Genomic DNA, 26,799 nt, shown 5'->3' with positions numbered 1-26,799 from the left:
TAAGATCCTTTTATTGCTGCCTGTGTTCCTCTGATAGACGTTTTAGCTCAACTTCTACACATGGTCTTAGCTTTTTTGTATTACAGAACCTAGTACCTAATTTGCATTTTTACTTCTTTTATTCTTAATGAACCACTGTGTGAGGACATGCTTTCTTTTTTATGGACAGTTCAGCTAGGTGTTTTTACAAGAATTCAGCTCTGTTAGTCAATAAGTGGGAATTTTATAGAGTCAATCAACTTTGGAAAAATGGTGATTACTTATTTTAACATTGTTTTTTCTGAAGACATTGCCTCTTCATGTTCCCACAACCCACCCACCTAGTCTTACAGCATGAAGGAAATGAATTTTTATTTGTATGTGTATATTCACTTTGATCCCTTTGACATTTTTCCTTACTTTTTCACTTACAATAAAAGGCAATTGAAGGCCGGGCGCCGTGGCTCATGCCTGTTATCCCAGCACTTTGGGAGGCCAAGGCAGGTGGATCACTTGAGGTTAGGAGTTCGAGACCAGCCTGGCCAACATGGTGAAACCCCGTCTCCACTAAAAATATAAAAATTAGCCGTGCGTGGTGGTGCATGCCTGTAATCCTAGCTACTTGGGAGGCTGAGGCAAGATAATCACTTGAACCCAGGAGACAGAGGTTGCAGTGAGCCGAGATTGTGCCACCGTACTCCAGCCTGGACGACAAGAGCAAAACTCCGTCTCAAAAAAAAAAAAAAAAAAAAAGGCAACTGAGGTGAAAAGAGCCTTGGCCATACTACTGAAAAGGAGAGACACTAAAATTTGTTGGTTTCTTTGGATTAACAACTGGGCTGCATCAGTGTGCTTTAGAGTTATAGGAATATCCCGAAATTGAGAATCCGATGGGACTATATAATTTTAGAGCCAGTTCTACAGGTGAGACATAGACAACTTGTTCTGCTTGTCTGAAAACTTGTCTATAGAACTCTACAGAGAGGCTAAGAGGGAGTAAACTATCCTTTCTTTCTAGATCTCCATCTGCTGGTGGACGTGGCCTGCAAGCAGAAGCACTTTCCAAAGGAGGAAGAATTAAAAGAGTGAGGAATGGATGACAAATGTGACATTGTGCACTAGCTGTAGCTAGAGGCAGACTAGCCTTGCACATGACAAACTGTTGGGATTTTTTCAGTTCTGTTAAGGAAAAGTATTTTTTGTTTCGTTAATTGAGAATTTTGTTAATTGAGAATTGGGAATTTGTATGTACTACAGTTGTTCAGTTCAGATTATCTGCCTTGACAAACTACTGAACATCTAGCAGCCATGTTTTTTAGCTGCCCAGATCCCTTTTAAATGAAAAGTTCTGACCTTCTGTTATAGTCAAGGAGCATCTAAAAACTGCTCCATCTATGGTACTAAGAATAATCTGTGTGTGTGCTGATTTGTCGTCTTGCCACTCAAACTGTAGTCAGCACAACTTTAGTGGGGAATTCAGTCTCTCTGATTCAAGTCACTGTGTGATCCTTCTAGAGGAGATCGTGTGAGAAACAAAGGCATGTGAGGTCACCAGCATCACAGGTCTAAATGCATAAGGAATTCCAGGGAAGAAACTCTGGAGAAGAGCTAATTTTCTAAGTGATTAACCAGGAAATTCTCTTACTTCCTAACCCAGCATTCTGTTTTAAGAGCAAGGCATCTGGACTTGGACCATCTATCACACTTAACACCCCCTGATTCTTTTATATTAATGGAAGCATTCTTCTATTTTCATATCTTTCTTTAATTTTAATGATACATTATCATAAATGGTAAAAAGGTTTTATTAATATATCATTTATTTAAATGTCTTTAAAGAAAGTATTTAACTTGTTTAACATAATTGTATTTATAAATGCTGATAGATTTAAAGGTTTTAAAGGTTTATATTTTTATTATTGTAGGATAGAAGGATAAAGGATGCATGTGTAGTATTTTTATTTTGAAGGGAAAATGTACAATGTGTGAACAAAAACATTAAGAGATTTAATATACCATTTTCTTATTTTAGATTTTTACATTCAATAAGCATAAATTTTCATCTATATAAGGTATTGTGTGCAAATTTGGGAAAAAACTGAATAGCAGCCATTTAGCAGAAGCTATGCCTCTGATTTTTAAAGAATGGTTTCAATCTGGTTTAAGCTTCTGAGAGAATTTTGGATAGTGGGATAGATGGTAACATTTTTTTCTTATCCCTGTTATAGGATTCTAGATTTGTGCAGTAGGATTGTGGGAGACAATTGTGCAGTAGGATTTAGGAGAGATATCCTTCTGTGTTTTAGAAGAGAAGAGTATCTTGGATGTCTGGTTTCTGTGGTTGATCCCTTACTTGCTTATCCAGTGACAGCAAGAAACTTTCTGATTTAAAGTCTTTCAATTGACCAGAACTTTCTTATTGGATTCTGCTTCAGTTCTCCTATTAAGCACTGCATAAACGAAAGGAAAGCCTAGGAATATGAAACTAATTAAAAAGGCACTTGGTGATATGACATAGTACTATGCTAGCCATTGTGGATGTAACAGTTCATTTCTTATACTGCATTGTGCCTTCCCAGTGATGTCAAACCCTAGAAATATTACAGAGATCTACTTTTCTGGAAAAGGGTGAGCTCTGTATTGATCTGCAGTGACTCTGTTTAGATATTAAAGTAGGTCCTGAAAAGCGACCTATGTGGTCCATCTGATTAGACTAGTTAATGTCTATGTGATGGGCATTTATTTATCTTTATTAGCAAGGTTTAAAAGCAAATTAGCAAGACACCTATATCTTTTGGCCAGACTATGTAATATTTTGTCAGAGTATGAGGAGACCCAATTTCCAAATGAAGAAACTTTGCTTTTTCTCTGTCATGTTGAAGAGCTAATATACTGTGTAGATTTTCCCCGAAATATGGCTTTCTTAGCTTTATATATGTTGAGATAGTATCTTTTGAGGAACACATGTCAAGCAGGAACCTTGGCATAGATTTGGTTTCAGTTGTTTTAAGGCTTAATGAAATGCCTTAATCAGCTTTCCAAACATTTTTATATATGAATACAGCAGACCAAGGAGCTGGATCTCCTGCTATCCTTACACTCCTTGTACCTATCAACTAAAGCTGTCATTAATGACTTGGGCAAAATGGCAAGAAGTATAATAAAGTCTTCCTGTGAATTAGCCAGTAGGGTCTGACACAACTAGTCAACTAACAAGGTTCCTGACTAGTACCTCAGTATTTCAGCATCTTAAGCACTGATAAATTTCAATCAGTCAACAATAAAGTGGATGTTCCAACTAGACTTGTTGCCTTGCTTGTTCTTACTGTTTGATTGGTGATTAATAGAAAACTCAATAATTATGACAGTTAGTAGTATAATTCAAATGAGATTGTACTTTATTTTTCAAATAATCTGAATTTTAAAAGTTTTTATTCATTTGTACTTGAATAGCAATGGAATTCTTTAAATGCCATTAAGGATAAGGACAATTCTTAGACATGTTTTACAGAAACCTACATTTTTGGAAAAGGATGAATGATCTTTGATAAATTTAATCAATCCAGAGGTGAAAGTATATCCTGAAGGATGATCTATCTCATTAGAAGACTAGCTAGTAGATGTCATTGAGACTTAGGCATTTCATTACAATAGTGATGGCATCTTTATGACATCTCTAGGAAAATGTTGTAGTATATCAACCCCAGAGGGTAACTCCAAAACTTTGAAGCTGAAGAATAATTGCTCTTGCAATTCTGGTGACCTAAAACAGTGAACTAAACACACAGAGCGGTTTGGTTTGATCTTAAGTTTCTCCAGGTCTCCAGGTTGGTGATGCATATCATCATCATTTCCAAATCTCAGAGTTTCCTCAAGAGAGGGCAACCACATTTGTAACTGTCTTCTTTCTGTCAATTCAGTGTGTGTATTAATTACTAGGGCTAGGTCTCTTCATTCCTTTGCATGTTTTAAGCAGGAATAGATGAGGCAAAGCCCATTTGTAGGTTATTTTTTAGTTTAACTATGTTAAACTAAACTATGTTGGTCAGGCTGGTCTCAAATTCCCGACCTCGTGATCCACCTGCCTCGGTCTCCCAAAGTACTGGGATTATAGACGTGAGTCACCACGCCTGGCCCAACAAAAAATTTTTAAAAATTTGCAGGGTATTGGTCGGGCGCAGTGGCTCACGCCTGTAATCCTAGCACTTTGGGAGACTGAGGCGGGTGGATCACGAGGTCAGGAGATCGAGACCATCCTGGCTAACATGGTGAAACCCCGTCTCTACTGAAAATACAAAAAATTAGCTGGGCATTGTGGCGGGTGCCTGTAGTACCAGCTACTCGGGAGGCTGAGGCAGGAGAATGGCGTGAACCAAGAGGCAGAGCTTGCAGTGAGCCGAGATGGCGCCACTGCACTCCAGCCTGGGCAACAGAGCGGGACTCTGTCTCAAAAAAAAAAAAAAAAATTTGCAGGGTGTGGTGGGATGCACCTGTGGTCCCAGCTACTCTGGAGGCTGAGGTGGGAGGCCATGAAGGTCAAGGCTGCAGTGAGCCATGATGGCACAACTGTGCTCCAGCGTGGGTGACACAAGACCCTGTCTCAAACAACAAAAATAAACAAAAAAATATTTTCGAATTTGTCTTTGATCTAGGTTAGTTATTAGATCTGAAATTCTGAAACTACTGTCATAAACCTTATCTACAGGGCAAACAATGTTGAAGGTCAATAGGCTACTCATCCTTTTTGCTTTCAGAGGCATTATGTCATTTAATCTTTACAACAGACCTATCGTAATTATTATCATCGGCATTTTACAGATGATCAGAGATTCGTTTTTACATGAGGTAGGAAACACATAAAATTTACTATCATAACCATTTTTAAGTGTACAGTTCACTAGATTTAACTATATCCACATTGTTGTTCATTTGTATAATTTTGAAAGTTTATGGCAGCAGTTCAGAAATAAAATGTCTCACCACAGTCAAATATAATCTGGTAATTTGAAACTTCAAATGTTATAAATGTATTAGAAACTGCTGTATTATTTCTAATGGCAAGGTAGTAATAAGGATTATAGTTCATGAATGTGGTAATTAGCCAGAAATTCATTTTCTTTTTGCCTACGCTCTTCTCATTAATCATATTTTACCCTTTGGCTTGTATTTATGACATGGACTTATTTGGAGTCTTACATTGAAGGCATAGGTGTGATCCATAGTATTATTTCACCTCCCAAAGATTGAAAAGAAAATAACAGTTGGATTCCAGACATCTGACATCAACCTGATTTGAAAGTTCCACGTAGGCACAGTTTAGACAGAGCTACCGAATTTAAATTAGTAAGAGCTGAAGGAAAGCTAAGCATAAAATGGACAGAGCCCTTCCCAGGGTAGCAGACATAAGCAGCAATAAATCAGTAAATACTAAAACACAGGATCACTTTATTCTGGCTTTCTGCCATTTATAGACACTCAAACTTGGAATGAGCAGAAATCCTTTTGAACTTACATTTGCAAAACCTTGTGTCCATTCTTTTATCTTCCGGATTACCTTTATTTTTTTCTGTTTATTTCCTCATACCATCATCTATGCTCTGTTGGGTGCAGAGTCTGCTTAGATATCTTTGAGTGGCCCTGATTTGCATGTGGTAGCTTGCTTACTCAGGATTGAATTGGATGCAGTTTAGCTGTGGCTCAGTAGAGGGAGTAGAGGAGCTGAGCGAGGGGAGAGAGCGAAAGAACGTGTCTGGTTAAGTAAGTGTTGTGTGTGCGCACCAGGAGGAGGGGGGTAGGGTGGGGGGTGGTTGCCTCTAGCAGCTCCACCCTCACTTTGTCAGCAGGTAGAGAGCGTGATTGCAGTCCCAGGGGAGGGAGTCAGAGCTAGAACACCAATTACAAACCACAGGCTTCCTGCTCTAGGGAGTTGATCCAGAATTGTCTTTCTGAAAGGAAGGAAGCACTCGAATCCTTCCGAACTTTCCAAGTCCATCCATGATTCAGAGATAGTGCCTTCTCTCCCTGGGATTTTATGTGTTTCTGATAGTGAATTGTTGATGTATTTGCTACTTTGCTTCTTTTCTCTTTCAAGACTTGATCATTTTATATGCTGTTTGGAGAAAAAAAGAACTTGTTAGAAAGGAGGTTTCAGAAATGATTTTGGATTTTCTGTAAGTGTTTAATCTAGTTCTTGGGGACAGCATCTCTCATCCTGGAGTAAATTTCTGCCTTTGACCTGCATGGATTATTTTTTCAGGCTGCGGAATTTCTTGGCACCTACCTGTAGTATGGGGCACTTGGTTTGGTTGCAGAGTAAGAAGGTGGAAGAATGAGCTGTACTTGGTTAAGCAGTTGAAACCTTTTTTGAGCAGGATCTGTAAAAGCATAATTGAATTTGTTTCAACCCCGTGGATTCCAGTGGGCCCGACAGCGCAACAGGTTTGCAGATTTCTTTTGAAATTCTTTTCTCCCCCCTCCCTCTGCCTCAGCAAAAGAAAAGAATCTATATAACAGGTTCATGTTCAATTGCTTGGCTTTTCAGCACTTATTCTGAAGACTTTATAATATTTTTAAACTTGACCTTGGAACACAGAGGGCTTTGTGGGTAAAGTGTATTTATATTTACTTAAGGGTGCACATTTTAAAAATCTTATTCTGTGTTTGTACAAAGACCCAAATTTTCATAGTGCCTAGAAATAGCACAGATCTATTCTACTCAAGCTTATTTGTATTTTTTCAGGGTATTCTACCTAGAGCCTGTGGTTAATCGCCTCCCTGCTCCCCCTACCTTTTATTCCCTACCCCCTCAAGGAATTTGAATACATGTTAGGAATAGTCTTTTGTTTTTCTTATGAACCTAGAAAATTACAGATCATAAAATCTGGATATTAAAGTAGTTTCCAAAAGCATCTCATGGGAAATCAAAGTGCTCGGCATTTCCGAGATGGAGAATAAAATCAAGAATCCTTAAGAGAGAAAAGAAAATGGAGATAGAAATATGAATTTTAACTGGGAAAAATAATTGGAAAGCTAACCTTTTCAAATACTCTAATTATGAAAGTTGGAAAAGGTTGTGATGCTCAGGATTATCCTGTAATGTGTGAAGATACATAAATTAGCACCTAATTTATAGGCAAATTTTGGTAAAACACAAAAAATTATGGTATGTCTAAGTTCATGAAAAGTATGTAAATGCAGTGGGCCTAGAAACCTGGCCACACTGAAATACAGTTTAATGTGGAAGCTTTTCTAAATACACGTTGTAGCATCTTTGGACATCAATGTGTGGCCTGAAATTTTTATTATTGTTCCCTCTTCTCCTCCATTAAAAAAAAAACAAAAACTCCTTGTGGTATTTAGTCATTTACCATTGACACATATTATGGCTTAAAAAGGGCCATCCCTTCCTTTTCTGAGCTGGAGTTCTTCACGCTCACCTTTGATGCATGGCCTTAGCTGTTTACTTTGCCTTGTTTTGTTCATGAACATTGGGTTTAGTGCCTGGCAACTTGATGCATATGGAAGAGCAATGCCAAGTGATCTGACATAATACAAATTAACGATGTGACATTCAATCACAAGCAAAGTTGGAAATTCCAAAGAGAAGTGGTGAGATCTTTACTAGTCACAGTGAAGATGGGAGAAAATGCCATACCTGCAGCAGATGTGGGCTGAAAATATCCTCTTCTCTGCCCAATCAGGAATGCTACCTGTTCTTGGGAATAAACTTTAGAGAAAGGAAGGGCCAAAACTACGACTTGGCTTTCTGAAACTGAAGCATAAATGTTCTTTTCCTCCATTTGTCTGGATCTGAGAACCTGCATTTGGTATTAGCTAGTGGAAGCAGTATGTATGGTTGAAGTGCATTGCTGCAGCTGGTAGCATGAGTGGTGGCCACCAGCTGCAGCTGGCTGCCCTCTGGCCCTGGCTGCTGATGGCTACCCTGCAGGCAGGCTTTGGACGCACAGGACTGGTACTGGCAGCAGCGGTGGAGTCTGAAAGATCAGCAGAACAGAAAGCTATTATCAGAGTGATCCCCTTGAAAATGGACCCCACAGGAAAACTGAATCTCACTTTGGAAGGTGTGTTTGCTGGTGTTGCTGAAATAACTCCAGCAGAAGGAAAATTAATGCAGGCAAGTATAACTTTATTATATTTCACTTTCCATCTGTTTGAAATATGCCTTTCTTCTTTTGTCTCCCAAATGAAATACCATACATGGGCTTCTACTGCTTAGCTTTCTATTTCATAGAAAGAGTAGATACTGCCTTATTGGCATTCTAAAGCAAATTCTTATTTTATACTCTGGAGGAAATACACAAATCCTATATTTTAGAAGATTATCTGCTTATTTTAAACTGGTGTTGCATAACTACTTAGATACACATAATAATACCTTTTTTTTCAAGTGATATATTCTGGGCACTAATTTTTGATAGATGAAATATATGAGCTTGTATTTAATTGATGTGAGGATTGTACTTTATTTACATCCTGTTTAAATTGAAGCACTAAGAAGGTTGACTTTTAATAGTCAGCAGTACCTGAAATTCTGGAATGCCCTTGGAGCATATTTGATTACTGTGTCACTTTTAAAATTCAGTCAAGCTTGAATGCTATGGCTGGCCTTACACCATGTGTGGCACCCTATTGCTAAGCCCAAAATGGAGAGGACTGGATTACAAAATGGACACAAGGTGTAAACCTGCCTCCTGATCACTTTGGCCTTGTCCACACATAATTTTATCATTTTCAAGAATTTAAATTTAACATGTTTTTTACTGATCTGCCAAGTTTTTCAGACACAGTTTCTTAGGCTTTCAGGCTGTGAATTGTGCCTGTAACTCATTCATACATGGCCTATTCTTTATGTGGTGAATTTATGAAATGGCTGGGGCCATAGCATTTCATAGACCAATTGCTCATTCCCCATAGTAAAGACAGAGCCTAGAGGGCTATACCTTTTTAATGGGCATTCCATTGTCTTACTCCATAAAATGATGTTGCTTACTGATTGAAATTTATCATGTAAAAGAACACTTCTTGCTGTAGCTACTGGACACAGGTTAAAATATTCTTAAGTGTGATCCATCTTAGCATCCAAACTCAAATTTTAATTTTGTGATATGAACAGACTATGAACAGAACCAATTTATTGTATGAATTTTAATTTTTGTCTATTTAGAGAAGATAGGAAAATTTAACAAATTATAGAATTTATTCCCAAACATGTATTCTTTAATATATGGTTTAGTGGTTATTCATTATCACTTCTTAGGCAATATTTTGAAGCTGGGATAAATGAAGTGGAAGGAGAATTAGGTGAAAATGGAAGGCTTTGCTATTTAGAAAAATAGGAAAGAAGAGTATATCTGGAAAAATGGCATAAGATTTTTTTGAATAAGATAATTTGGACTCTAAAATGGAATTAGGAATACTTAAAAGCTGAACTCATAGATCATCTTGAATACTATGGCAATTGGAAAGGAAACTTCCTTCCTGGCCTTGCCTAGTTAATACCCTGAAGCATGAATTGTGTGCTCCATTTTAGTTTTTACCATAAGTAATTTTACTAGTCATATTTTGATATCACTGAAGTTTTTGAGAGCCATACGTGCCTTATTGATATCCTGTGACAGCATGTTCAGTGGGCTAATTATGTGGTCCATAAAATAATGTATTCTTTTAAGTTTTAATCTTATTATCATAAAGCTCTACATAAAGTTTGTGTTTTCATAAAGGAAAAAGTAAACAAACAGCACCAGTTGGCATTCTCTTTGCCATTCATTATTTTATCAATCTTTATCATATCTTCTCTTGTTCTATCCTTTTTCTCACTCTGGCAAATCTTACCAATCTTTCTTGTTTTTTAAACTATTAACTTTGATCCTATCATTATACATTAAGTATTGCTTTTACTTTGTGAAGAGGGAATTTCATCATAACTTAGCAAAGATTTTCAGGCTTTACGGTGGATAGTTTTATGTCACTGGCAATTTTTAGTCTTCACCTTTCTGTCCACATATGCTTCTTTTAGGTGTTTAAATAGGTTTTTTCACTAGCTTAGTATTAATTTCTGGATACTTTCCATATTGGTTTCAGTTTATTATCTGTTAATCAATTTTTAATCTACAACAGTTATCAAAGTTTTTCAACAGCCTCTTGTGAGAAACTTTATTTTTAAAAAACAAGCTTCTGAATTATATATATGGTTTTCTTTATCCATTCTTTGATTAATTCTTTCAAAGAACTCTAGTGTGTTAGGGACACACGGTTTACACTTCTGGAATCCATGCTGTTTGTTCCTTATCAGATTACACTGCAACTCAGGTTTACTCAACTGTAGTTAGCCAAGCCTTCCATTTAACTGAAGTTTTGTTTATATCTTCTAGAGATGTGCTTTGCTGCACTTTAGCTTTCTCAATGGAGAGCTGTACCCTGGTGTCACAAATCTAAAAGTAGTCTTCTCTTTGGTTTTTAGGAATTCTGGATAATTCTGTGAATCCTTCTACCTACGAATTGTTCTAGTTGCCTGTTAAGATTAGTTGTCTCCAAAGATTGCAGTCAAATCTTTTTAAACTTGAGGATGCCATGTACCAAAAAATGTACAGTTATGACAACAGTGATTTAAAAAAAAACCATGTTGTTATTTCTGGAATTCTGAGATAATTTCTGAAAATCAGACATTTCTTTACATTTTGCTCAGTTAATTCAGTGTATAGACAATTTCATAAGGACCAAACTAACTGAATTTTCATTTGTATTATGATTTTAATTTTTCTTAGACAAAAGGAGACCCCCCTTGACAATGTGCCCCCAATTTGTTGAATAGTAAAATAGACCATAGAATTGCCTCTAAAAGAATTTTGTCTCAACTTTATCTGATGGCTGTATGTATAAGGGCATTGAAAGTCAAGTTTTGATAATTTTTGTTCTGATTCTTATCTCTCAGTTTTTGTGCTTAGGTTTCTCCTTGCCAGTAGTAATGATTCATTTTACAAGGTGTGTTCAAAATTATAAATTGTAATATTCTTCTAAAAGCGCTAGAAGAAAATCAAAATAGAAGAGGAAATGATGTTGCCTTTGCCCTTCTATTTCACAAGTCCTCTCTTTTCCATTTCAAAACATCTCATTTTAGTCCTGTCCAAATTTTATTATTTTCCCCAAGAGTTGCTCCTTTATATTACTGTATCGTTCCAACTGTTTTTGCAGGTTTGTCATTGTCTTTAAAGTATCTAATTCTTAGGTTTCCTCTATATTTGCCAAAGTATTTGTCTCTTCCTCTTCTCTGATTTCCTTCCACCCTTTTATTTTTCTTTTGTTTTCCACTGAATTTGTATATTTAGGATTACCTTCTACTGCTATTCTGGATTGGTATTTTAATAGCCATCAAAAATCCAGATCAAGGAAACTTTTCAGATCTCCTAATTACCTGGCAGTGACTGATAAAAAGGACTAAATGATAGTGATTACTTCTTACTGTTTTTATTCACATTGGAATATATTCTTTCTCTCCTGGTTTATACCATTGTAGAAGGAAAAGTGTTGGAACTGATTCATTGTCTAATTTCCAGTTTTCTGGTTTGGTTACCTCTTATCAATGTTTGTTTCTATTATTTCAAGCAATATTATTGCCACCACTTCTAAAAATGATTACAGTCATATTTTATTTCTCAATCCTGTTTATTATTTATAAATATTATTTCAAGGGACAACTCAAAATTAATCTTTCTTCTCAGAGCAAAAGAGTAAGAGGATCTTAGTGTAGCACAAGAGAGGTCACCAATTCTCTATCACACTCTTCCTGCTCAGCTGGTTATCCTGGATTTCCTTAGACTCCAGGATAAAGTTATGATCAAGATTAAAATGTATTCCCCTGAGGCTTCAGACCTACAATGGGAGCAGCAGTAGTTTAGCACTTGGCCAGTAGCAGTGAGCACCTCCTGGAGAAATTCCCCTTTGCACAGTGTCTCTGCTTGCCTCTTAATTTTATCTGTTAGTCAACACATAGTTATCCCATCTTTGCATTTTTACGTTATTTGTAGGCAGGGCCTGAAACTTTTAAGTTTTTGGCCAAAGCTAGAGAGACAGTCCTATATTGCAAACTATAGTTGACAAAGTGTCTAAACTGTGACTTGGGGGGCTTGACTTTTAGTTCTACACACAGAGAAATATGCTGACACTAAATATTAATAGTTGTGTGATTTGGGACAAAATAGTTTTTACCTTTCTAGGCTTCAGATTCCCAGGCTGTGAAGTTGAGGAATTAAAATACAATATTGCCACACTTGTGCTGTTTACATGCACTTTACATGTATTAGCTCGTTGAATTCTCATAATAACTTTATGAGAGAAGAAATTCAGTACCTTTATTTTTTACATTTTACAGGTAAGGAAACTGAGGATTAAAATGTTAATATCTGTCAAAGTATTAACTATTATTATCTAGTAAGTGGTGTTGCTGGAACTGAACTGCAGAGCCCATGCTTTTCCAGCTCTAAAATTCTGTATATGTAAGAATGCCACAGATGAAGAGAATATCAGTATAGGCTTTGTATAAAAAATTTATTTCCAGAGTAGAAAGGAATGAAAGTGATAAGCACCATTATCTGAGACTGAGCCAGAATGCATATCCTGCTACCTTCTAATAATCTCTACATTTCTTCTATTTCTCTCATTTTGTGTTTCATTTGCAAAGATATTAGTAAATCACAATGTCTGTTTACTCAGTATCTCCCTTATAATGTAACGTATTTCATCACCTTTCTCTTCATTTTAAAAGTCTAGGTTAAGTTATCTAATATAGGAACCTGAAATAATAAACATTGAAATAGCATGCATTTAACTGTCATTGCTCAAGTTCCTTCTATGAAGAAATTTTAAAATAGAAATTTTGTGATTTTGTTTTGATGCCAGCCTTTAAAAGAAGTACAGAGTAGATATTCAAAGTATGATCAACTCTGTTATTTATATAAATGAAGGTGCAGAAAATCCAATTAATTAATAATTGACCTTGGAATGTAGTCAGGAGTACAACATCAGACACAGTTCCTCTGTGCGCACAAACATTCTTAGGTGCTTGCCTCCTATGATCCCAGCTCAGAGCCTTCCTGACATGGCTTTTAGAGTCTTCTATTCTAGACTTGGCCTTGTTATTAGAAGCCTGGCACCCAGAGAAGAGAAAAGCTGCAGAATTTTTTTAATAATAATTTTTCAAGTTAAGAAGATATCTTTTATAAGTTATCATCAAACAGATTTATATATGTAACAGTTCTGTACTTCAACAAAAATTTGTATCCAACAAAAACTTATAAGTTCAGCTTCGTACATATCTGGTTAGTAGGAGGTAATGAACGAAGTATGTCCCTGGCTATTGCTCCCATCAGGCTATTTAGTGTTCATTTGGCAGACTCTTGGTTGGCGGGGGGCAGGGTGGGGGGGTAGGTACTTCCTTGGGTTTTGTATTATAGTAAAGTGTGTATGTATATATGTGTGTGTGTTGTAATTATCCCAAAACTAGCCATAATTTACTTTACTTTTTTTGTTTCTTTGTATTTCGAGATAGGGTCTTGTTCTGTCTTCCAGGCTGGAGTGCAGTGGTGCAGACAGGGCTCACTGCAGCCTCAACCTCCTGGGCTCAAGCGATCTGCCCACCTCAGCTCCCCCAAGTAGCTGGGACCACAAGCACGGGGCACCATGCCCAGCTAATTTTTTAATTTTTTGTAGAGACAGGGTTTTGCCATGTTGTCTGCAGTATTAAAGGTATTCTCGGGCCAGGTGTGGTGGCTCATGTCTGTAATCCCAGCACCGTGAGAGGCTAAGGTGGGAGGATCACTTGAGCCCAGGAGTTCGAGACCAGCCTGGGCAACATAGTGAGACCATCTAAGAAACAAGGTATTCCTGGAGGTCATGGTTTTGCTTTTTGTTTTTGTTTTATTAAAAAGCCTTTACGTTTTATTCATTGGAAAGAGTTTATTGGATTTTTTAAATGTTTTTTTTCCCTTTTATCCCTTTCAAATTGCTAATTACAGTAGATTTTTAAAAATGTTATAAATGAGTAATATCCTGTTAGGAACCAGAATTGGTAGCAGGATATTGTTAGAGAAGACTGTGAGAATGACATTCCATTAAATGTATGTAGAAATTTTCTTCCAAGAAGCTTAAAATGATTCACAATACCTGGAGCCAGGTAAGAATAGGTGATATTAACTCCATTTTACAGAAAAGGAAATATACTGGGAAAGAGAAAGAAAGTAAATCATCTAAGAACAAAGTTGCACAGAGACTGAGCCAGTCTGGTTTGCAGGAGATAGGAGAGTAATCAATTTTTAAGGAATCTGAAGATGTGGATTTCTCAGGGGTCAGTTCTGCTGAGTGGAAATCCTAAAGGCCTTTTCCTATTTCCCCGAGGACTCATATTCTCCTTTCCTTCTTTATTTTTCTTTACAGAATTATTGACGTGGCATGCTATAATGTTTTAGTTTTGTAGTTGTCTATCTCCCCACAGTGGAATATGAGTTCTGTGAAAGCAAGGATTTTTGTCTCCTTTGTTCAAAGCTGTATCCCTGAGAATGGCGCCTAAGTATACTTACTCCTTGGGCATGGTGGGTACTCAGTAAATATTTATTAATGAATATAAGGAATATTGTGGTACTGAGTAACTCTGATGGCTGGGAGATCACTCTAGAATAAAACATGCTTATCACATTTTTAAGTATGTTATAAGGTGGATTATTTTGAGTGTTGTGGTTTGATATAGCAGGCTATGTTCCTTTACTCTTCTGACTTACCAACAGCCTAGTGTCTTGTTATTTCAAAATCATAAATATGGCTGTAATCGGTATGTTTAAGGTGCTCCTTTACACAGGATTTATAAATTTTTTCTTTAGTTTGATAGCTTAAACCTTGCTGTTTAGGATATTCTGGTTTTCCAAGAATGATTTATTCAGGTCCTGATTTTAAACCTTTGATTTTAGGATATTATCGTGCATCCAAAGGACCTTACCTTCTTAGTACTTAAATTCGTGATGACCAATTCTGGTTTTTAGATACCCTAAAGCACAGTTTTTAATCTTGTTTGTGTGTGCCACAGGCCCCTTTGAGAATGTGATCATCGTTATTGACCATAGGCACAAAATACACACAAATACTTAACATACACAATTTTGCATAAAATCTCAGTGAGTTGAGTCTCTAAGACATATCTAGGGATCTAAGGACTCCAGATGAAAAGCAACTATCCTAACATAATCCCAATTATTTCAAGAAATTAAACCAAATTTTCAAAACAAATTTACTTCAGTTTACTTAACTTGAAAAGTACTTGTACGTATTACTTAAAGTCAGACAGACAACAGTATTGTGATGCAGTTATAAGAAAGTGGCCTGACCTTAGGTGAAGGAACTCCAGAAGTAAAAATTGATGTCTGACAGAGATCTTCTTATGTGTAGTAAATGAATTCTGCTCTCCAAATATGAAGTGAAACTACATCAGTTCAAGAAATGCTAAAAATCCCTTCAGCATAGTGGTTCCACTGAAAGGCCCTTAAGAGTAACAGATATTTTACTCACATGTTTTGAGATTAGTAGAACCATTGTGGCTTTATGTGTCTATTTAGTTACTACATTCAGAAAACTGAGGGTATAAAACAAACTTTGACTTTGTTTTCTTCCCATGTCTTTAGTTTCCAGTCTTTAAGCTCCATTGCTTTCCCTAGGGCAGGGTTCTTTAGGCCCTTAAATTTCTATTTGCTCTAATAGAAAACTTTATGTATTTTTTAAAGCCAAGATTTGTTATTGCTTGCTTGTTTTGAATAACAGATAAGCTACTTTACATACTCTTTTTATCTGGGTTCTAAACTTTACAGTTCATGGATAAATTTTATTTTTTTAATACTTTTTAATATATTGGTATCTGTGTTTAATTTAAAAATTTGGAAACACCAGAGCCACCAAAATGATTTAAAAACTAAGATTTTTTAAAAATTGCAAGCACAAAGGCCTGGCGCATTATTCCTCAAGATAAGAAGTTAGACTACAATACTTAGAAATTCTTGTCTCTAGGCCGGGTGCGGTGGCTCGCGCCTATAATCCCAGCACTTTGGGAGGCTAGGGCAGGTGGATCACTTGAAGTCAGGAGTTGGAGACCAGCCTGGCCGACATGGTGAAACCCTGTCTCTACCAAAAAATTAAAAAATTAGCTGGGTGTGGTAGTGCACACCTGTAGTCCCAGCTACTCGGGAGGCTGAGGCAGGAGAATTGCTTGAATCTGGGAGGCAGAGGTTGTAGTGAGCCAAGATTGTGCCACTGTACTCCTGTCTCAAAAAAAAAAAAAAAAATTCTGATCTCTGAATCTAAAGCAGAGGCAGCATAACTATCTTCAAGACTCCTGTTTGTTGTTGTTGCTTTAAATCTAGAATACGCTGTCATGATGGAAATTGACTATAATACAACTGTAATTTTAAATAGCACATTAAATTATTATGTACCTATCACTTTTGTGCATGCTAGTATATCAAAAAGGTATTGTTATACAAATATAAATATATGACATTTGAGAAACACTGTTGGTATTTTACTTCTGTAGAATAATTCAGATGAGACTAAAGGCCTTATGTTTTAAATCTACTTATTTTGCTATTTTCTAAAAAAAAAAAAAAAAAAAGTATAGATTTCCATTCGTTTTTTTCCCTCCAAACCATTTTCTACAGTCTTTTATATTATCTACTTTAAAACAACAAAAAACATCTTTTATATGATCTAGGCTTTGTGTTCCTTCATTTTAATATCTTCTACCTGGAATTATATTGATGATCTGACTTTAAAATTCTTGTGGTCAAGTTTCTTTAACTTTTGAAGGACTGTATTGGCCCTATATTGGAATTAAGTCCTATTCAGTTTTCCATTCTTAGAGTAAAATACAGTTTTGATGGAGGGGAGGGAAAAGTGGCAGAATATTCCATTTGTGAAATATAATCATCAAATTTCAAGCTAAAAAAAACAATCAGTCCAGTCTTCTCATTTTATATATGAAGAATTGAACTCAGATTAGTGCTTATCAAAGAATTCCCATCTGCTGCTATATCTTACTGGCCAATATTTTTAGCATAGTTTATTTATTTATTATAAACCTTTTGGGGTCACTGCAGGGAAATTAAAAAGCAGATGTCAGCAGAGATTTCCCCCTGAACATTCCATTAAGAAGATATAGACTGCCGCAGGGTCTCTTTCCTCTTTGATCCCTAGTCAACTACAAGGCATACTTTAAAATAAGTGAACAGACCAAAAATACCTCACCACAGTTCAGCAATACTTTACGTGGTGCATGTGTTGTTTATTCTGCCACAGAATCACTGCACATCAGGTGGTCTGTAGTCCTGGATCTTCTCAGAGCAGTATCACCTCTTTATAAAGTCTAGGCTGAGAATCTTACCAAGACTGGAAGGTGCACTGGATTCCCTAGATGCCTTATAATGTGGTTTTCCTATTTGTACCAAATTCTGTGACAGATACTATAGTAATTCAAAGAACAACACCTTAGCCTTGTCCAACTGAGGAGAATCAACTTAAACAGCAGGAGGCTTTATGTATTGAATGCCAGATGTAGGTGTAGGCATAAATGCATTAGAGTGCTGATTTATTTATTTTCTTTCTCTTTCTTTCTCTTTCTTTCTTTCTTTCTTTCTTTCTTTCTTTCTTTCTCTTTCTTTCTTTCTTTCTTTCTTTCTTTCTTTCTTTCTTTCTTTCTTTCTTTCTTTCTTTCTTTCTTTCTTTCTTCCCTTCCTTCCTTCCTTCCTTCCTTCCTTCCTTCCTTCCTTCCTTCCTTCCTTCTTTCTTTCTTGGGGGTCATTAGAGACAGAGTCACTCTCTCTGTCACCTCTCTCTGTCACCCAGGCTGGAGTGCAGTGGCACCATCAGAGCTTACTATAACCTTGAACTCCTGGACTCAAGCCATCCTCCCACTTCTGCCTCCCAAAACTCTGGGATTACAGGCATGAGCTACCGTTCCTGGCCTAGAGTGCTGATTTTCATTTTTTCAGGAGTCATTCAAATGACTGTGGTAATTCTGTCTCAGATTCCCTATGATTAAAGAAAAAACAAATGAAAAAATATTAAATTTTAACCCAGGTAACTTCAAGTAGCTTAAAGTTAGAGAAAGAAGTACTACAGGCCAGGTGCGGTGGCTCATGCCTGTAATCCCAGCAGTTTGGGAGGCCGAGGCAGGTGGATCACGAGGTCAGGAGATTGAGACCATCCTGGCTAACATGGTGAAACCCCGTCTCTACTAAAAATACAAAAAATTAGCCGGGTGTGGTGGCGGGCGCCTGTAGTCCCAGCTACTCGGGAGGCTGAGGCAGGAGAATGGCGTGAACCTGGGAGGCGGAGCTTGCAGTGAGCCGAGATGGTGCCACTGCACTCCAGCCTGGGCGACAGAGCAAGACTCTGTCTCAAAAAAAAAAAAAAAAAAAAAAGAAGTACTACAACCCAGTCATACCTTCTAACTTTTTACTGTTATCAGTTAATTACAGGTTGTTATATTCCTGTGTGTATAATACTCATCTTTAGGATTTTGTTTAGGAGTCTAGAATAACTAGACACCATGGCTTTTTTTTTTGTTTTTTCAGATTGCAAACTAACTTTCTAAAATGTGCCAATCAGTCCCTGTTAAATTTCAGTTAAAACAGTAAATTTAGCTTTAAACAGAATTCAACATATTGGAAGTTTTGTTTGAATTTATCTCAACTAGCTTGATTTTAATTCTTCACAAACTACATTCCATAAGGGAAGAAATAAATCCTAAGACCTTTTATGTAGAAGGTGAAGAGTGTTTGAATATCATATCTATTTAGCAAAAATTGTTTCTAGTACCATTTTCTTATTATTGACTTTAGTCATAAATGTGTGTTATTCCTGTTCCCTAAAATGTGTTGATTTTAGTATAATATGAGGCATATAGAGAACGATTTAAGAAGAATGTACCGATCCACTATGACATTAGGTTATTTTACTCTAAAGTTAGTAAACTCTATGACATACATTAAACATTTAAAAATTATCATTGGTGAGTATTTGGGATTACTGAGTTGCCCCCTTGGGGTATATGAAAAGTCCATAGGCACCTTATGATCATTTTAAGTAAAAGCAAGTCACTTAATCTTTCATCTGTTGGTGTAGGGTTGGGGGAGAACTAAATAATCTTTAAGATCCTTTCCAGCTCTAAACTTTTAGAGTTTATGCTTATTCTAGAAATAGATTTCATATATTAAAGGGACATGTATCTTGCCTATTTAGTTCTTTTTCTTTGTCCTTAGTTGTTGGACATCAAAGACAAAATGTTTGGTAGGTAATAGAAAAAAATCTGACTAAATTAATATCTTACAATAAATAGGTAGCAGAACTAAGCATGAGACTCAGTTGTACTCCCAGTCTTCTGGTACTGTACTGTCTTTACATTCCAGTTAACACACTCAAAAAAGGAGGCTTTCTCTGGAGTTTCATATTTTAAAATATCTGTAGTAGATTGAGGACCCGTATTGTAAATGCTTCGTCAAGGTTATCCCAATGATCAGAGCACACTGACTTCAATCACTAACCTGCACCTAAGTGAATCTAACCTTTGGAAAAACCTGAAAGAGCCAGAGACAACCTAGAACCAGTCTGGGCCATGAAAGTAAAAGGAGTAGGATGCTTCTGATCCTAAGTACTCTGTGAAGTGAATTATTGAAGATGAGCTGAATTTCAGAGCAGCTGGTGGGTGTTCACCCATGGGGTGAGGGGGATAGAGCTCTAGTATGTAAGCATCTGGAGGCAACTGGGAGGAGTGGAAATGGGGCCATCTGATTAGTAACTATGCCTTGTTATTAAACCGTGACTTTCTGCATTGTGTATTCCCAGAGTTGGAAAACTTCCGCTGGCAAAAAAAAAGAGAAGGGCCGCCGTACTGTTGCTGAGGGCCATACAGTAGACACAAAAGCGCCTTCTTAGAGGCCTTCAGCAGAGGCAGCTTGTACAGGCAGGCCTGTTCCTCTCAAAGACTGGGAATCAGATTCTTTCCCCAGGGGGTTTCCAACTAGTTTGCACTTCAGAAAAACCTTTTCTTTCTCCTGCTGTTCACGCCCTGCAAAGAATTTTCTTCCAACCAAAGAAATTGTTTTATAATCAAAGATCCTTGTCCTTAGTTGTTGGACATCAAAGAAAGTTTGGAGGAGACTGGGGGATTATGTGAGTGCCTAGAATTTATTTTGAATGCAAACTTGCAACATTAGCAAGTCCCCCAAAGAATATACTCATCTCAGAGCTGGGAGACAGCCTAATATAACTAAGTCTCTATTCTTCCTTGGTTGGATGTGCCCCAGTAAGATACAAATGAGTTGCATTGCCTTATCTGGACTTAATTCATGGATGTTTGGTTCTTGAGGTACACACTTACTGGAAGAGGTCCCCCTAACCTATCTTCCCTTTTAAAACTGGTGTTTGGAAACATCAAACACTATTAATAAACTTGAGACAACAACCTACCCCCCACCCCAAAAAAACTCCTTTTTTAAACCAATGTTTGACTCTTGGGAGTTTGGGGTTTCTCCCACGACAGTTGATGATATCACCAAATGTTGGGAGCCACATTCCCTGCATTCCCCTACTGTTGCTGAGGTGTTGATGATGTCATTTTCTCCCACAAAGGAAAACCTCAGCACCCTGAGGGCCTGAACTCAGGTCTTGGCAGGTAAATCAAGGAAGAACTTACTTTTGGATTTCAACTAATTGAGTCAGGCATAAAGAGACACAACCACCACGTTAAGTATTAGCGTCACAGCCTCATCTGTGGGACATGAATAGACAATTTAGCATTTGAAGAAAATTAAGACTGTAACTTTAAGAAATTATCTTCTGGGTAAGAACAATAATTCATATAATATTTTGGTTCTTACACTTTGGGGCATTTATAGGGCATTGTTCTCAGAGATTTTGGCTCCCTCTTAAATATCCTTCTCTGAATCCACAAATTTTCCAAGCCTTTCCGGAACCTGTTTGTAGATTATCTAGCTTTCCTTCCTTGAGCAGATTAACAACAACATAAACAAGAATTAGGGGGAAAAAATGATGGATAGGGCAAATTTAGGCAGAATTATGCCTTGGGCAAAGTACATTCTTGTTATTTTATCTTGGTTCTGTGGTTTTGAACTGAAGAGAGCATTTGCTCTAGAAGATTTTCAATCTCTTCCTATCCCTTCATCACAACCACAGAGTAGTGGTTGGAAATAGATTCCAGGAACACCAGAAATGCTCAGTATTTCCAACGGTGACAGCTAACAGTGCCCTCACAGGGATCCTTTGAGCACTCTTCCTCTGAGCCTTCTTGTGGTGTGCATGTGGTCAGGAGACACATTATCAATCACAAAGACTTGCCCTGGAGACAAACCTGGTAAAAATAATCAATTGTCTGTCTTTGCCACTAGAAACAATCCTTTTGTTTTTACTTGGTTCTGAACAAACATGCTGTAGTTTTTTAGAGAAAGACCGTCTCTTTCATGGAATCATCAACTGACCATTCTCAAAAATTTGAGATGTGCTAGTTTGTATTAGGAAGGTAAGGTAGGATCTGGGAAGTAAGTAGGATTTGCCAAAGGTTTTTATTCTACTCAGCAGTGTTAACTTGCCTGTGTTACTCCTATGCAGGTATTAGATTATAGGGTTTTTTTTTTACACTAGGAATATATGGATAAAATTCATTGAAATGAAAGTGTCCCTTTAGCTTATACAGGGGAATAGGGAATTGAATTTATAAGGAAAGAGCCCAGCCTGCAACTGACCTTTCATTTTCATGGTCTTATTTCTCTTGAGTTGATGTAGGCTTAAAACAAATGAATGTATTATATAAAATGCCCTACTTTTTCAAGCAATGTCAGTCTTCAGGGTATGGAATAGGATTTGGCATTTTGTTTCCATTTTTATTGTTTTGTTTTCTAAAGGGAGGTTTGAGTTAGAGCCTGTCTGGCAAGATTCCATACTTCTACCATACCACCTGTCCTGGCAGAGACAATGGAATCAAAAGTCGAGTTCTTTATGACTGCACCTGCCTTGTAAGTGCTGCCAGAAGATCTGATTTTCTCTTGTAGCTAAACTCTACACAGAAATGAGGGCTTGGCACCCAAACAGTGGGTGCATACCCAAACACTTGGATGTCCCAACATCAGGAGGACTAGTACCACTAGTTCTCCAGATGACTTGTAAAACAGTCTTTGGCGTGACATTCAACGATCATTTAATTTATCAAATGGAGGAGAAGTAACTTTCTGGTTTACCTGGTTTTCAAGACTTTCATGAGGATCTATTAATAAGCATGAATCATTTGGTAATTATTATTTGAAAATTACCTGTCCAGTGCTGCATCTAGTGAGCATGAAGGAAAGTATATTCTCCCCAAAATAGATCAGGAACATATCTCTGAAGTCAGACCACCATGCAAAGTTCCTAAGATGAGAAACTACCATTTCTGCCTGTTGCTTTTTCCTTTTCCCAGAAATGTAGGTTACCCTATGGTCACCAGTTGAATGCTCTGTGATTAGGCAGTTGTTTTGTAGGCAATCTGACATCCTAGATGAGAACTTCTTTCTTTTTGAATATCAGAGTGTTTCTTGGGTTCCCTCAGGGCAGAGTTACTTCATTATCTTCTAACTTATGTGTATAACTGGATGCCTTCTGGCCTAAGAACATAATTTCTATCACCAATCAAATAATTAAGATAATATGCCCACCAAATGGTGCTCTTTGCACAGGATTCATATATAATGATATAATATGATAATAAGGCATAAAAGATATTCTAAAATGAGGAGCAACATCCTACAGTGAAAAGTGCTCTCAGTAGACTTGTATTTTAATCTCAGTGCTGATCCTTCTTAGCTTTATGACCTAAAGAAAAATTGCTTAACCTCTTTGAGCTTGTGGCTTCTTGAGTAAAATGGGAATAATAGTAATAAATGGCCTGACTACCTGAAATGAAATAATGTATGAGTGTTGTCTTTGAAAATGGAAAATGTTAGGTATTATTATTAATAGTAATTAAACCTGAGCTATTCCTTATTCACCTAATTACTATCAGAAATATTACTAAGTGTGAAGGTTATTGATTTAGGCTCAGTTAACCTATTTGCGTTCAATTTGGCATCAGCTTAACATAACTAAGCAAGACTGTTTGTATTTTTAATGTAGCCAAAAGGACAAGGCTTTAGCTTCAAAATTTTGTGGGTCAAGAGTGCTGATTAAATATTACCATGATGTAGTACAGGTAGCCTTAGTGGTTTAAAGAATGACTAATAGTGTATGAGTTCTGGGGTGGGAACTTAATACCTGTTACTTGTGGTACGGTGAATCACTTATCTGCCCTGGACTTTTGTATGTGTGCCTGTTCTGTATTGGTAACCCCATTAGCTTCCTTCCATGATCAATGAGGTGATCACTGACACAAAGCAGCTGTTTTCTAAGTTTTTACTTATCAGAGTCTGAGGGATCCTAGAACCACATTAAATATCACTCTTACATCTTCCCTTTTTGAAATTTTAGGGTATTTTTAAAAATTGCTGCTATTGGCTGGGCGCGATGGCTCACGCCTGTAATCTTAGTACTTTGGGAGGCTGAGGCAGGTGGATCATGAAGTCAGGAGTTTGAGACCAGTCTGAGCAGCATGGTGAAACCCAGTCTCTACTAAAAATACAAAAATTAGCCAGGCATGGTGCTACGCAACTGTAATCCCAGCTACTCGGGAGGCTGAGGCAGGAGAATCACTTGAACCTGGGAGGTGGAGGTTGCAGTGAGCTGCGATGGCACCACTGCACTCCAGCCTGGGTGACAGAGTGAGACTTTGTCTCAAAAAAAAAAAAAAATTGCTGCTACTCTGGGACAGTTGCTCAGAATGCTGGCGCTTCAGCTTCTGGTGTGTAGCTTGCAGCCATGTTTCTAAGGAACAGAAGGGAAGGAGTTCAGAATGTGAAGGGGACTACTTTCCTCAGTTCATTATACTGTGCTGGTCCCAACATGTTTTCTGAAACTCAGCAGATACGATTCTATAGCCTGCTTGGAAATTATCCCGCAAGTCTCTAAGACTCTCAGTTCCCTAACTGAGAAGAATTGGATCAAAGTAAGAATAAGCAGAGTTTTTGTCATAGCATCTATCAAATATTTGTCTCCCTGAAAAAATTTTCAGGTAAAGACCATCCTTTGAGCCTTCTCAGAGACTAACAGTCTGCAGTATAAAAAAATCTGTGGTCAGTGTTTTGTAACTTTACCAATTTGAAGTCTCTTCCCAAAATAAGTAAATAATGAGATAAAGGTAATTATGGGTTTCCTCATCTTTTCTACTTACCTGTTCCCTGTTATGATTAAACACACACAGCTTATAACTCTTTTGGAAACAAACTGAATTACCATTATTATCCTTTCAATACTTGCATGGTATTATAATTCTTTTCAATCACCAGTACAACACAGTGGGAGTTAGGAGACCGGTGGGGCGGGGGGAGAACCTGGAGAAGGGTAAACATCTTCCTTTTTATTGGCTTTGGGAAGCCTCCTTCTTCTCCGAAGGCACTTCTTGGGGAAAACTGTTTTCTTCCCAAAGCCTAATAAAGATTAGTAAGAGATGTCTGCAAAGAATTAGAAGCTCTTTGAAAGAAAAGCAAGGATAAACATTCAATATCACTGTTATTATCATTAAAAAGGAAAGCCCAGCATGTGATGTTTTGGGTCACTTCCAGCGGCCTTGTTTGATGTTCATGGTTCCTTTTTTGACCTTTACTTCTTGATATCTTTATACATTTATTGAGGCTATTGGACAAAGTCTTGAGATACTAAGCAATACAGTGCTAAGAATGAATGATTGCTAGACTCCATTTCTGTGGGTGGAATTTCTGAAAATGTGTTTTTGTCTTTAGATACCCTGTTGTTCCAGTTTGGCAATATTGGTGGCAAGGTTAATTTAATATCTGGTCACTTGAGTTTTTACTTCCTATTCTGTACCTTACCCCAGAACCAAAGTTCTGTAGGATACTTTTCATTAAATAAATAATAAATTAACTGGAATTTTTTGTCTACTATGCTATTAACCAGAGATACATCAAAAAAAAGCAGATGTAATGGACCTAAAAAGCAAATAGGAACTTCCCAGAGAGATTGTAAGTTTAGCCCAGTCTCTTATACTTTAGTACATAAATTATTTCATGCCAAAAATGACCATAATGATATCCTTGTAATGTAGACACCAAGTAAAGGCTAACTTTTGTTCAACATGATGTATTTAGGCAGGAAAGTGCACCAATACATTGAAGAAAGGATTTCAACAGTACAGATTGAATTTATAAGGACTTCCTGGTCTTCAGAAAGGTAAATAAATCACTGTCAACCTAAAAGGAAGAAGCTGAGGCAAAATTAATATAAGTGGAGAGCTTATTTGAGCCGAGTTTAAGGATTGCAGCCCCAGAGCCTAGATTCAAGTTGCCCTGAATGTACACTCTGATTAGCAGCAGTTACAAGTGGATTTTTAAAAGCAAAAAAGAGGGATAGGGAGTGGGCTGATACAAAGTTGTTTGTCAGAAATTCTCATTGGTTTACAGAAATAACATTGATTAGTAATTGGCTATACATTTTTAAGCTACAGGGTATGGGTTATAGCGTCTGGTGTGGCACTATTAGATTAATTTATAGCTATTTGTGGCAATAGCAAGTAGTTTCAAGAGATGAATAACATAGCCTAAAGCGGGGAGTAGGACTTGACTGCGGTCTCATTTTAATGTCTCTCTGGGCCTGATAATTAAAAGGACTTCCATTCTTCATATAAAAGCTATTTTCTTTTCTCGTCACAAACTTTTTTTTTTTTTTTTTTTTTGAAACGGAGTTTCACTGTTGTCACCCAGGCTGGAATGCAATGGTGCAATCTCAGCTCACTGTAACCTCTGCTTCCCAGATTCAAGTGATTCTCCTGCCTCAGCCTCCTGAGTAGCTGGGATTACAGGTGACTGCCACCATGCCCAGCTAATTTTTGTATTTTTTTAGTAGAGACAGGGTTGCACCATGTTGGCCTGGCTGGTCTGGAACTCCTGACCTCAGGTAGTCCTCCCACCTCGGCCTCCCAAAGTGCTGGGATTACAGGCATGAGCCACCATGCCTGGCCAAAAACTTTTATTATTAGCGACCTGTGCTAATCAGAATATTGTATTCCATAATTGGCAGTTGTATTTGAGAATTAGGTAGAATTCTCTCTTTTCTTTTCATGTTTTTGGTCTTTCCTTTTGAGTTTGTGGGGTTGCTCTGTTTCATAAAAAAATGGCACATTCTTCATAATCCTAGTTGATGAATTGTTTCACATTTTAAATGATTATCCTGTAATAAAGTTTGCTTGTACACACACAATTATTTTTCCCCCTCTAGGTTTTCAGTGTTTTTTTGTTTTTCTTTCAATCTCTACCCTGATTTCTGCATTCCTTCACACACGGAGTTTTTTTTTTTTTATTTCTAAGCTTAGCTGTCATCAAGTAAAGGTAAGCTAGAAAATCAAAACCCTGAATCTTTCTACCAGAACCAAAGGAACTCAACAAGTTCTGAAGGAAATTGAAATTGAAGATTGTGTATGTCATACCAACCACTGATAGAGAATTATTTGAAATTAGCATCATATTTGATTTTATACAAAAGCAACTACTATGGTAGTGTGTGTATGTGTGTGTGTGTGCGTGTGTGTGTACGTAAAGGTTAAAAAAAGTTTAGGTTAGAATGATTATGTCTATATATTGTATAGATGTATTCCATACATACATACATATTCCATAT

The 26,799-nt window shown here is 37.1% G+C and overlaps 2 protein-coding genes and 1 long non-coding RNA gene across 9 annotated transcripts in view; 2 read left to right on the top strand and 1 right to left on the bottom strand.

The window, feature by feature from the left end:
* The window catches only part of HSF5 (heat shock transcription factor 5), a 69,896-nt gene extending 66,614 nt beyond the window's left edge, over positions 1 to 3,282 (top strand). Inside the window, exon 6 of the mRNA XM_055258555.2 lies at positions 998 to 3,282. Coding sequence (XP_055114530.1) covers positions 998 to 1,068 — 71 coding nt within the window. The 3' untranslated portion in view covers positions 1,069 to 3,282. The remainder of the gene's footprint in view (positions 1 to 997) is intronic.
* A 2,123-nt stretch (positions 3,283 to 5,405) lies between these two features.
* Positions 5,406 to 7,973, bottom strand: LOC134735195 (uncharacterized). Its single transcript, XR_010118009.1, has 3 exons — positions 7,634 to 7,973; positions 6,260 to 6,353; positions 5,406 to 6,088 (listed from the first exon to the last, which is right to left on the bottom strand). It is a non-coding gene; the product is annotated as an uncharacterized lncRNA (long non-coding RNA).
* The window catches only part of RNF43 (ring finger protein 43), a 64,435-nt gene continuing 43,445 nt past the window's right edge, over positions 5,810 to 26,799 (top strand). For 3 of the 7 annotated variants that reach the window (XM_055258552.2, XM_055258550.2, XM_063628506.1), the window contains exon 1: positions 7,862 to 8,113. In XM_055258552.2, the coding sequence (XP_055114527.2) occupies positions 7,862 to 8,113 (252 nt within the window). Of the gene's footprint in view, positions 6,418 to 7,861; positions 8,114 to 26,799 lie in introns of those variants that run through there. The other 4 variants (XM_063628507.1, XM_063628508.1, XM_055258549.2 and 1 more) reach the window with 4 other exon arrangements.

The sequence above is a fragment of the Symphalangus syndactylus genome, chromosome 20, assembly GCF_028878055.3.
Source record: "Symphalangus syndactylus isolate Jambi chromosome 20, NHGRI_mSymSyn1-v2.1_pri, whole genome shotgun sequence".
NCBI lineage: Eukaryota > Metazoa > Chordata > Mammalia > Primates > Hylobatidae > Symphalangus > Symphalangus syndactylus.
The sequence above is the reverse complement of the archived record's forward strand: the minus strand, read 5'-3'. Positions and strand labels throughout refer to the sequence as shown.